The 13,361-nt window shown below is 36.8% G+C and overlaps 1 protein-coding gene across 5 annotated transcripts in view; it reads right to left on the reverse strand.

Moving 5' to 3' along the window:
- Positions 1 to 13,361, reverse strand: part of LOC128861319 (uncharacterized) — a 42,536-nt gene that overhangs the window by 11,495 nt on the left and 17,680 nt on the right. For all 5 annotated transcript variants that reach the window (XM_054099370.1, XM_054099367.1, XM_054099368.1 and 2 more), the window contains exon 2: positions 11,017 to 11,872. In XM_054099370.1, the coding sequence (XP_053955345.1) occupies positions 11,017 to 11,780 (764 nt within the window). In that variant the 5' untranslated portion in view covers positions 11,781 to 11,872. The remainder of the gene's footprint in view (positions 1 to 11,016; positions 11,873 to 13,361) is intronic.

Consider the following 13,361-nt stretch of genomic DNA (forward strand, 5'->3'; position numbering starts at 1 on the left):
TCAAATGTAACCTCCATAAGTAGCATTATTACCGATTAAAGATTATACCGAGTACCTGTCTTATCTATCTAAGCCGCTACGATTCATAGTCGACAAGTAATAAAAATGATTATAATAACTATCGGACGTTCCCGTCGTTGCCAGAGATATAGATACAGTTCGAATGACTAAGAACTGCACATATAGTGTTTGAATTATCCACTCAGGCCAAAGTACATAATGTTGGTAAGAGTAAAATCATTTTGAGCCATAAAAGTTAAACTGTGCTGGTTTTAAGTACTCGTATTCTTAATCCTTCATGGGCGTCAAGTACGGGGGCTCATCCGCGTTTTCTATCATCATTTTATCGCATGAGGTCAATAGGTTTTTACGGATCGTTTCGAGTTTTGAACTTCAGTTCTGCTACCGCCCTTTTGCATCGTTTGAAATATCACTCCCACTTTCCAGGCAGCTGTGCGCAAATTGCTAAACTGCCAGTCATGTTGAGTAATTATCGCGCTAAGGCATCGATGACAAGCAAAATGTGTAAATTTTATTCTTGCAGCTGGTGTTGGCGTTGTTTTGGCAACGCTTTTCGGATGTATGGCTGCTTGCGAATCGGTAAGAAGCAATGCAAGGCTGGGCGAGCTCTCTTGTACCCATTATTCGTGCAAATAAATATATGAGTGCATACCATGTAGGAAATCTGATTACTTCAGAACTGGAGGGCTTGTACACTTCTAGAAAATTCGGAGCAACACTACCCCCTCTCCGATGATTGGAAATAAAATACTTAATAAATGTGTCCAGTAATTAAACAGAAAACCAGCATTTATAAATATTCATTATAACCTCAGTTTTGAAATTATTGTAGAAATTCCTTATAGATTCATTATAGTAGTTCACCGAAGGGCGAAAAGAATTTACAACATTTTTGTTACATATGCGTTAATGTATGTATGTAGTTTAGGTCTCTTAGTAATGGACTTCAATCATTACGAGGATATTTAACTTTGGACGGGTTCGAGTGACGAAAAGCTGTAACTGAATATTCTACTAAACCTGGGGAATTAAACGAAATTTCCATTTCTGTGTATGTTCGAAGCGTTTAAGTTGTGATCTTGATTAAAAACAGAGAGAATATGTACTATTGTGAAGAATATGAAATATGAAATGAACGATTTGGTTCGTTTGATTTAGACTAGACTAGAAGAAGACTATTCAAGTCCGCTATAAGCTAGATGAAGCCATTGAACAAAAATATTTCAAAGCATGAAATTCCTCGGATTACTCTTCAGCACACTTCTGCATTCGCGCCTCATGTGCAGTTTGTGCCTTTAGCTGCTTTACCTTCATTATATGCAGCTCAATGACTGGCACGAAGCGGAATAAGTAAATATTGAGCCGTTTAAACGTCAAAATGCGTGTTTGATATATATATTTTTATTATAATATAATTTTATAAAATAATACACATTTTTTAGACCCTGGCATTGAACTGACTATGACACTTAAAAATAAAGGCGTCTCTAACTTTTTAGCACTACTCTATCTAAAGTGGGCTCTAACTCAGGACAATGAGTACGCCCCTATATTTCACATCTTATTGAATTCTGTATCCAAATCTTTCAACTTCATCCAGTATCACGCAGGAATAGTTAATATTTTTATTTTTATATCACTGATGCTAACCCAGCGACCTCAAAACGCTTACTTTTTCGTTAAATACTTGAAATAACTATGTTAAGATTTATTCAACTACTTACAAAGATTTACCTATATTAGAATATGTACCTTCTCTAGTACCTAAAGAGATGTCTCCTGATTTAATTCCAGCAATTTTTCAGAATTTACTTCTGCATATTTGTCAAAGGAAAAGAAAAAATTGGAAACGTACCCAATGAGTTACTTATTTATTTGTGCTGTCTACAGGATATCCTTACAGACTATTTCTAATTTGACAGAGCAAATAAATTTAATTTAAATCCAGCCAAAGTGGATTTAAAGTCTACCTAACATCTAAATATTATTATTATAATATTGGCGGCCGCCGTAGCCGAATGGGTTGGTGCGTGATTACCATTCGGAACTCACAGAGAGAACGTTGGTTCGAATCTGGGTGAAACCCAAAATTAAAAGAAAAAGAAAAACATTTTTCTAATAACGGTCGCCCCTCGCCAAGCAATGGCAAACCTCCGAGTGTATTTCTGCCATGAAAAAGCTCCTCATAAAAATATCTTCCGTTCGGAGTCGGCTTGAAACTGTAGGTCCCTCCATTTTGTGGAACAACATCAAGACCCAAAAAGGGTGTACGCGCCTATTATATAAATATATAACATCTAAATATTCGAAACAGTTTATTGCCACCTCTGGTGTACCTCAGGGTAGTATTTTAGGATCTTTGTTATTGGTTTTGGTTGTTACTGACATCTGTTTCGTGTTTTCCCTTTGCTAATTTTTTTCTCTATGCTGATTAGGCCGGGTCGATTTGTGGGGAGGCAAAAAAATCGCCCATTGCTCTGTGAAAATCATATTCTAGGGATCAAAATAAGAAACTTTGCCGAAGTAACCATACCTCTAAAACGAATTCTGATGTCCCCCAAAACAATAGCTTGAAAAGTGTTATGGGGACTCTACTCAATCAAGCTCTGTTCAAAGTGGATACCGCGTTTGCTCAGTGCTGACCAGAAACAAGACAACGCGCCGTGTCACAAGTCAGTCAAAACAATGGCAAAACTACATAAATTGATCTTCGAACTGCTGCCACATCCACTGTATTCGCCAGATTTGGTTCCCAGCGACTACTGGCTGTTCGCAGACTTAAAAAATGCTCGCCAGTGAGAAATTTCGACCGAATGAAAAGGTTACCGCTGAAACTGAGGCCTATTTTGGGGGAAAAAATAAATCGTTGGACAAAAGTGGTATTGAAATGTTACAACGGCGCTGGAATTATTGCATTGTTCTTGATGGGAATTACGTTGCTGAATAAAGCTAATTTTGAAGAAAAAAAACGTGTTTTCTTTGTTAGGCCCGGGTGTTTCAAGCCCATGTGTTACATCAAAATTCTACTCATTAAAAAATTTCGCGTTTTAAAATTCTACATGGCCAAACGAAAACTAAAATTTATATTGTACATTTACGAGGTTTCAGTGTTTGATGGATTTTGCATAATTTCGAGCGCTTAATAATTTTAAATGGTAACAGCAAACGAAAAGAAAATCAATAACAGTTTGAAAGTTTCACGAACAGCTGATAGTTTGTTTACGTTGAAAATTATAAGTGAAATAAGTAAAATTGGAAATTCAAAAGCTGGGCATAATCTCTTCTTCAAGCATTTTCCGTTTGAAAAAAGCGGCAAATGTATGTAAATCTTCTCATCGTACGTTTTATAATAAATACGTAAGAATTAACAGCCTGCCCTACCATCGAGCTGAGATTTTTCCGGCAGGGAATGTGTTGTTATGTACTTATATATATACGCGCACATATGAAGTGTCGAATAGCTTTGCTTACTCGACTGAATGGCAACCAGCAGGCGCATGCGCTTTTGCTTGTTAGTCATGTTTGGGGTCAAAGTGACTGTTCATTACTTAGCTCTCTTTTTTGCACAGAATTTTGCGTTATTCTGTAAAAAATTCTTGTGGATTTTAATGGTTAGCTTCGCGCTGGTCGAATATAAGAGTTGAAATTGGAGTCAAGGCTTTTGGTAAATGTACTTCAGCAAACAATACAAATATAAATAATCATTCATGAGGTGTTATTGTAATTTTTACAATTTTCAATTTGCATTTCAAGTGCAATCAAAATCTGTGGTTCCACCATCTGAGGCTTCATATCTGCACACCGTTAATATTGCAAATACACACACGCATATGTACAATTGTAAGTGCAAACGTCATAATTGACCTAAAAGCGCGCCAAAAGCTTCAACTTTGAACTAATAAAGAAATAAGTAAATCCACCTTTTTCGGTACCAAATATCTAATGAATGTAGCCTTGTAAATTTATTTTAACATATGCACTCGTACACATACATAAGTGTATGTATTTTCATAGGTGTGTTTGTTTGCTTGAATCTAGACTTCGAGTTAACGTAGAAATATACTATAATACATATGTACATACATTTCACAAACATATAAATATATGCAGCTCTTATAGCTCCAAAATGCCGTACCTAAGTGAACCAATGACCTTAATGCAGTTACTTTTGGCTGAAACACGGAATCAAAATACGCTAACTAAAGGGTTTTTGACGTAATTTCCCCCTCGCGTTGTCCATTTACTCTCTGGTTACAAATTGGGTTGGTCGCCAACAAATTCCACAAGTGGCATGCACAGGTCACCAATCACCAACGCCATTCGGCGACATATGCACATATACATATGTACATGAATAGTAATCGCGCACTTCAGTAGTCGACATCAAGAAACTCATGTCCCAGTGATCATAGATGCATAATTAACAAGTTGTTGGCATTTTAGGCTTGACTCCGCTGCCAGAGCTGCATGCAAATTAGCAATCAAAATCATTCATCGCAGCTGGACCATATTTCCAAATACGAGTATGCAGCATAAGCAGCAATCGCCACCACCAAGCACTTTGGGTTTGTCACAGCAGAGTAGCAAACCAATAAAATTGTAACTGATTTATCTCTGCTTATCGAACAAACGCCAAAACACCATAGTGTGCATCAATCAGCAACAACTATGTATATGTATGTATGCAGATATTTATGGAGATTTGGCAGAGAATGCCCAAAACATGAATCTATGCACATATGTATGTTGCAAATAGGCAATAACCCTCGTATATTGAAATCGAATGTGCTGTGTGCAACACGTGGCAGCCACAGTTTGGATGTTATGATCTGTACTTTTAATACACACATAGATTTGCACTCGTATATAAACATGTACAAACAGTACATTTTGAATATTGTAGAATCTACTGCTTTTGTTTTAATAGCAACAGGTTCAGCTCCAGGTGGCAGCATGGCTTACTCACCATATTCGGAAGAACACAACAACTGGCAAAAGGAGAGGCAGAAGAAGAAGCAGCTATGGCAGAGTCGACATTATCACGGGCACTGATAGTATTAATTGTGATATTCTTCAAGGCTTACCAAATCGGTATCAAAAGGCGGTGTGATATGCTACATATTGGCCATAAACAGCCATACGTGTCTCTCAAGCAGAATAAACCTCCAACTATCGATATACAATAAAATAATTAAATTTTACCCCAAACTTTATTAATTTGTTTATAATCTAGAAACATAAGGTAAGGAAACACAAGATTCGTACAGACTATTGGATACATTTATAAATAACTTTGTAAATCCAGGCTTAACGAGATAGACATAATAGCCTGATGCTAATATGGGTCCCGGGACACGTGGGTATCGTGGGAAACGAGATCTCTGACTCTTTAGCCAGGCTGTGCTCTGAGGCCAACTTTTTTGGCTCGGAGACCGTTCTGCCACTCCCTTCTGCAGCCATCAAAGCCAAGGTTAGCAAACGGGTTTTTCTAAGCGAGCTTGGCAGGCTGAGAGAGGCTGCAGATGGACAAAACTGATGTTACCTGTCATGCCCGACCGACTGTCGCAGTTCCTCCTGTCACTAAGCAGAGGGGACTGCAGGAGGCTGGTTGGACTGATGACGGGCCACTTTCTATGGGCAAAGCCCATGGAAAAGGTGGGCATCTCAGACAGTGCACTTTGCCCAGCATGTAGAGAGGAGAATGAGACGGCGGACCACTTTCTGTGCGTCTGCCGCGCCTTCGCTCGAATCAGGCTTGAGGTCTTTGGCACTGATGTGGTAAGCGACCACCTTGGCTCCTTGGCATCACAAGATCTACTCAGATTTCTTCGGAGGTCGAGTAGATTTAAAGAAAATTAGAAAGGGAACCCGAGTGCAGTACAATGGATTTAATTGTGTCTGAGTGTTGCACTTGCTAGTCTGCCCCGACAAAAAAAATATATACATATATATATAAATAACTTAATAAATATTTTATTTGGAAAAATACCTGAAAATTATATTTTATTGAAGAAAAGTCTATGAGATTGACTATTGAGAACAAGTTAAATTCTTTCACAGTTCATAGAATGGGAGGGTTTAGAAACATGAGTTATTCCGCTCGGTCCAGAAAAAAATATCGTGATTCCAAAAACTCCTAATAGAGATGTTGAAATTAATCATCGTTTCCTTTTCTCCCATTGGAGCATGGTGCATTCCGGATCGCGGAATTAGGGATATTTTGCGAATGCCGAGCTGCAGGAAACTGGACGCGTCACAGGTTGGGGATATTGAAAGGCCTTTAGTAATGAAGGTTAGCTGCAAATAACCAATAATCAGTCCGGACAGCGTTCAGCGCCTAGGGGGGAGAGCCTTAGAGAGGTTTTCAGGTTGCACCGAACTCCTTATAAATCCATCCTCTCAAGTCTATTGATATGATATTGTATATAAATTTGGTATAGGAATTATAAAGCCATTTTAGGATATACGGATCAGTGAATTCAGAGCAAATAAAAGCAACCATGGTATAAACCTTTGTCATAGTGTACCTTATGTGGCTTAGAAACAAAAGTTTTGAATCAAACACCACACCCAGAAATTTCCTGTAGGATTCTAAAACGAAGTTACCAATATGATCAAAGGTATATACGAGAACGAAACTTAGATAGAGAAGAAATATGGAAGCACTTTCTACATTTAAGTTAAGACCCTTGACCAACACTATTATTATCCGGTTGAAGCAACTAAGCATTCGACTGCCTTGTTATGGTAGCAAAATATTTTAGAGTGCGTAATGCATCAATAAATAAAACGAAAATCAACGAGCCTAAGATGCTTCCCTGGGGAGCTCCAGAGGATGCTATAAAAATCCTTGAGGAAACTTTATCAACTACAACTACAGACTTTCGCCAAGAAGGATAAGAAATAAGTTTAGCAATTATAATTTTTTGGCTGACTTTATAAAAAGCTTTTGAAAAATTCTCCCTAACCTTAGCCTCCTCAGACACTCGGTACACATAATCTTATCCTTTTTTGCTTTTTTTCTTCAAGCCTTATTTAAACATTTAGGCAAGAATCTTGCAGTTAACCGCATTCTTGAACTACAATGAAAATATTCATCTATAATTAACTTATTGCTTGCGTCAGAAGAAGTTACATTTTGATGGTGCAACACAAGGGCGTTGCCAGGGAGACAGCGAGCAATATTTGTTTTGAGTTACTTAAATTTCTTATTATTATTACTAAGTAAAAGTTTTCAGACCGAATAATGATGCATTTTCCTTGACTGTATTGCATCAGAATCTTGTTGCAAATATGCGGCGCCGAGGGTTTTTATAATTTGGAGAGAATAGAAAATGAAATAGAATTGTGGTACAATGCTTGCCAAAAATAATTCTAATAAAGCCCCAAAAACCCGTCTAACGTTTGAAATTTTGTTTGCAATGCCCAGCACTACAGCTACAGTGAAGCCCTACTTAAACACTCTAAGAAGAGTAAATATTGGGTTGGGAATTAAGTAATTGCGGATTTTTTTTTAGAAAATCAAAGACAATTTTTTCATGGAACTAAATAACTTTATTCTGTAATGTATTGTCCATTTTCATCAATGATCTTTTGCCATCTTTCAGGCAGCATCATAATCCCATGTTCATAAAACTTCTGTTTTTTATTGGCAAAAAACTGAATCAAGTACGATTTGACATCATCATCATTATTGAAATGTTTACCATTCAAAGAGTTTTGTCAAGATCGAAACAAAAAGTAATCAGAAGGTCAGAACTATGGCGGATGTGGCAAAACAACTCAACCAAGCTCCAATAATTTTTGCCGAGTGGCCAAAGATGTGTGTGGACTTGCATTGTCATGATGGAATACAATACTTTTTCGATTAGTCAATTCCGACCGCTTTTCTTCAACTGTATTGTTTAATTTCGTTAGTTGTTCAATGTAGATATCACAATTGATCATTCGGTTGGGTGGTAAGAGTTCAAAGTAGACAATTCCTTTGTAATCCCACCAAACTGATAACAAAACCTTCTTTTGATGGATATCAGCTTTTGATGTTGCTTGTGTTGGTTCACCTGGTTCACCGCTTTATATTGTTGTAAAACCCCATTTTTCATCGCCAGTTATCAGTCGTTTTAAAAATGGATCATTTGCATTTCACTTGACCAAAAAACGTTTTTTACTGATTGACAGCTGAATTGCCAACTATCAAATAACAGAATTTATTTTACATTTGTACTACGTCGGCAAACCTAAAAATTCAACTGAAGCCATCAATGAGTGAAATCCGCAATTACTTGGTTGAGAACTGTTACGATTACAAATACTCGTATTACCCAAAATGGTAAATAAAATCATTTTTAAAGAAAACAATTATTATAATAATATTTTTCCTTTCCAGGTTTGGTTATTGAAAATTAGGCGAAATTAAAAGATCTTATTTAAGATGAGTGCCCAAAAATCCACGAAAACCTGTTATCATTTATTTTTTTATAATCGTTTTTATTACGCTGTAAATTATTTGGAATATTCACAAAATTCTTGGTCCCACTTTGAGGTTAGGTGGCCACACCCTTGGTATAACAGCTTCATCGGCCTGCTCGAAGTAGGCAGGGTAATGCTTTCCAACCAGGGCAAAGCGACATTCCAGCACAACGTATTTTTGCACAAACGAAGAAACTTCTTTACGAAAAGTGATCAGTAAGAGTTTTAGAGCTGATCAACTCTGATGAATGCTGATAAACTTAAAATTAGCGCTAGTCCATTTAGAGAACTACCGTGGTGCTCACGGTATAGCAATCAATGCTTTAGAAAGTAGGTAATATTTCTGCTTAGTATATTGTAACTTTATCTATGTAACGGAGTTTTGTAACAGGCATAAGGATACATACCAATTTCAAGTAAAAAACCTAGAAATATTCATCTTCTAATGCACTCCTCCTCAGCGGTTTAGGGGGTAGATTGTCAGCATTAATAAGCTGAGCGAAACAGGTACAAATGGGAATACCTATTTCCGTCATCGTACGAAAATTTATTGAGGAAGGAAGAGAAGAACTCTGAGTCCCTGAAGTGGGCACAATATATTTCTTTATAATAATAGCAATAATAATGACCTTCGTCTTGATCTGAACCAACGTTAATGAACTCATCTTTTGGTAGTTCTAAGAGAAGAAAAAAGAAACTTTTTCCCACATGGCAATGAAATTGCCTCCAAATTCCACAAAATACTTTTAATAGTTTGTAAATAAAAAGCGATCGAGTATTTTTGTTATCTTTATTATTGTGTTTCAAGTTGAAGAGCGTTGTTGGCACTCTAACTTCTCATTTGGAGCGATGTTTATTTTATTAAGTTAATTTGGTCAAGTTGAGTGTTTTTCTCAAGATCATCAAATCGAACTGTTTTTGTATTACTAAGTATATTTGTATGTATTGTACATACCTAAAATTAAATTGTTGCTTTACTATTATTGGCTTTTCGACCTTCAGGCAAAGCGTGAATACTGTGTTTCCTTCGATTTTCAAGCCCATTTTGGAAGTTCGCTGCATTTTTGATACACAATTTTCAAGTGTATTAACAAAGTAAAACGAAATTTACACATTCTTATAATTATGTATGTATGGATGGAAACAATTTTAAATGCACCGATAGGTGCATGTTTCAGCTCTATTTTGTTTGAGGAGAATATTCAAAAGCGCTCAATTAAGATTTATTATGGAGCAAATGCGTGTAGAAATTATTTAAGTATTTAATTTAATTTATTAGTAAATGCAAAACGAAAATCACCTAACGTTTTTGGTATTAATTTTTTGCCATTAATTCTTTATCGCACATAAACGGTCATGAACGGTACCGAGCATAGTGCGCTCGATTTTTACAGCTCAGTAAACGGCCACTACGTTTGCCAAAAACTCATTATGAGCAACAAATTGCATCTCGACAACAAAACAAAAGAGTATTACACTGAAACCCGTCAACTTATACATCAAAGTTATCTACTATTAGAGTCGGCGGAATCATTGAGTTATATTTTCTTTGTGGTTACTAGAGACAATGCCCAATAGCCAATTAGACCTACATATCGGATTCGGATTCATCGACCAAAAATACATAGGGATATATGGGTCTAGTTGGCTATTTTTTTTGTGCGACTATATAATCGACCGTATCACGTCTCATGTTATCTCAATGGATTTTCGAATATCGAAAAATTTATAAACATGGAAACTTCAAAATGCGATATCTCAGTGAAAAATAAAGATATTTAAGCAAACTCAACGGCATTTAAAAGAGGAAGACTTATAATTTAAAATACCATATCTACTTTTTTATGAAGAGCAAAATCTTCGTAGCTACATAACCTCAAAAATGGGCAAACACAGCGTTTTTTGCACTTTTAGGTTAGGATATCTCAAAATCCTGACGTAATAGAGCAATTTAAACCCCGGATTCGGATTCTACGCAAAAAATTACTTCGGAAATGATACTACACTTTTATAGAACATTCCGAACCCATTTTTTGCAGACCTGTGTTATTAATACATACTATCTGTGAAAAGATGAGTTAACACAGAAGGGGGGAAATATACAAGTGTAAATCTTTATCGAGACGTAGGCATTCCATTAATTTTCGACGTAGAAGAATTTCCTTAATTCCGATTGCTTTATTTGAGCAAAACCGATGGTATTGAACCCACATCTGGTATGAAATATCTTGCGTCACATAAAATTACTATTAATACGATTCGTCAAGTAGTGGTTTACCTTTCTGGGAAGGTCGGATAGACCCATGTAGTAGCACAATTGGGCACCTTTACTCTGCCTCTCTTCCCCTAATGTAAAGCGGCAGCCAACAAACCTACTCAAATATAAAATAATAAAAGCTTTTTACGCACTCACATCTAAGCCGATTAGAAATATTACGGGCATCATATGCGGTTAGATTCTTTTGACATTATTTTTAAGAGATAGTCCAATAGTATTGAGAGGTGTACATTTATTTTCTAACTTACTTTTCCATTTCTTTTGCATCGATGTTCGTCGCTTTTGGTTCATCTGTAGTGCCTGGTAGGTCGGAGTTCAAGCTGGGCGGCGCCGCTGTAACATAGCCACGTCTGGCCGGCACTAATGGGGGAGGGGGATGTGTCGGTGGGGCGACGGTTGTATGTGGTGGCATGTATCCTATTTCACGCCGATTATATTTCCAATCCGGGCTGACTACCCCTGTTCCTGTTTGACTAATGAACTCCACATCGTCAGTATTGTCGTCTCCTTTTCCGCTAGATCCTATTTTCACAGCTCCTGGACCAGATGCACCGGTCGGTGACTCGTATGTGTTGCTATGCACATTGTAGGTGTGATAGTTCCACTCAGAGTTGCCGCGATGGTTATGAAGGCGACGTTGCATGACATTGTTATTGTAATAGTCTCGAGCACTTAAACGACGTAGGCGCGTAGATCGCTGCTGCATAGGTTGCATGGCTAAGCTCGGTGGAGTTCTATTGTGCATTGTTAGGACTTCAGAATCCGTACTAGACGAGTTAAATGTGCCAAGCCGAGGCTGTCGATGTTGTAATTGTGGCGTTTGCTGCAATTTATGATGCAGCTCAGCCGCAAATTGAGATTTGTGACGATCATGATGATGAGCGTGGAGATTTCGGTGTCTCTGCATAGCCGATAGATGTGCCTGTTCTGTGCTTACTTTAGCATGAATTTGAATAGTGTAGGATATGATGAGTATTGCTGCTATGGATGCCCAATTCACAATCTGAGTCATTTTGTCTGAATTCTCTCTTCGATGAATATTTGATGTTGCTTTAATTTATATTTCAATGAAATATCAATAATATAGCGATGAAAGTTCTGGACCTGTAAAAAATTATGCAGAATATTCTTTTAATATTTTGAAGAATGTGTGAGGTCGTTAAGATACATCTGAAAATCTATTATAGAATTATGTCTCTAGAAGATTTCCACTCTGCAGCGTGAGTTGTATAGCTCAACTTCATTACCCACATAAAATATATTCTTCCTAAATCGTTCCCAACGCTGGCCTTTATTCGTCGAAATAGTTCTTCGTTTTCTGATTCCTATACTCTCAAACTGTTGTGCTCGTCCTTAGTTCGGTCGAGGTTAGAATGCGCGGTATTCGTTTGGAGACCGTTTCATGCTGTCTGTATTAATAGATTAGAGTCTGTTCAAAGAGCTTTTGCGTGCTTTGCTTTGCGCTCGATACGCAAGACGCACACCACAAATAGGAGGAGAAGCTCAGTCAAACACCTAACAGAAGTGTACGCGCCAATTATTTATTTTATATTTTTATATTTTATATTGGAATACATTTTCTCCACGAAGTATTACTTCAAATTATTACTAAATTAATTGTTTAATCAAATTCCAAGTATTCTCTAATATTCTTTCTCTGTAATTAAGAAATACTACATTTTTTAGATTATTAAATACTTAAAAAAATATTTGTATGTTGATCATTTCGTAGCTGTTGCTCTTAAGGTTTGCCTCTTCATATGAAATTTGATAACTATGATTATTCAAATGCTTAATCCGTTTAAAATCCTATTCTCTGTATTTTCTGTTCTCTTTAAACTGATTTATAAGCTCTGCTGTTCAATCTAAAGCCAAACCTTAGTGACATTTATCACGTCATGCGTTTCAAGTGAAATATTTAAAACCACCGGCTGGTATTCCAACGAGCCCCCAAATGTGTTCGACGTAAATTATCGCGAAAGTTGATACTTGAGTCAAAAGCTAAAATATTTTGCATAAATCTTTCCTTCAATTAATGCGGGAAAGAATAATCAACAATAACAAAATGGCACAGCACATCTCCTCTTTTCCGCCTGCATTCGTTGCTAATATAATACACAAGGCCATCGCAGCGCACGGTTTTATATGATCTGCAGACGGTGGTCCCAAAAACAATATAATCGTAAATAATAGATATTCATTTCCACTCGGCAAGCATTTATATATTCACATTTGCAAATTAAAATTTCCGAGAAATTTAATTCCTCCTATTGTTTAATATACTGCACAAAAATCAAGGTCGTCATGCCCATCTAGTGATTTATTATTTAGAGTTGTGTGCACACATGAATATTAATGAATATCGATATGTATGCAGATGCATATACGATTCCGATGGCGTACCTACTGGTTGCAAACATCTACTTTCCTATGTACATACATACATATGCACATATACTTCTGTGTGTTATAATTTAGATACATTTCGCTCGTGTGTGAAATAATGTCATAATCCAAGTTTTTTTATATTGAAAATGAATGTTCCTCCAGGCAACTCAGAATATGTAAATATGTATCTTTTGATACGAGAGGA

The sequence above is a fragment of the Anastrepha ludens genome, chromosome 4, assembly GCF_028408465.1.
Source record: "Anastrepha ludens isolate Willacy chromosome 4, idAnaLude1.1, whole genome shotgun sequence".
NCBI classification, from domain to species: Eukaryota; Metazoa; Arthropoda; class Insecta; order Diptera; family Tephritidae; genus Anastrepha; species Anastrepha ludens.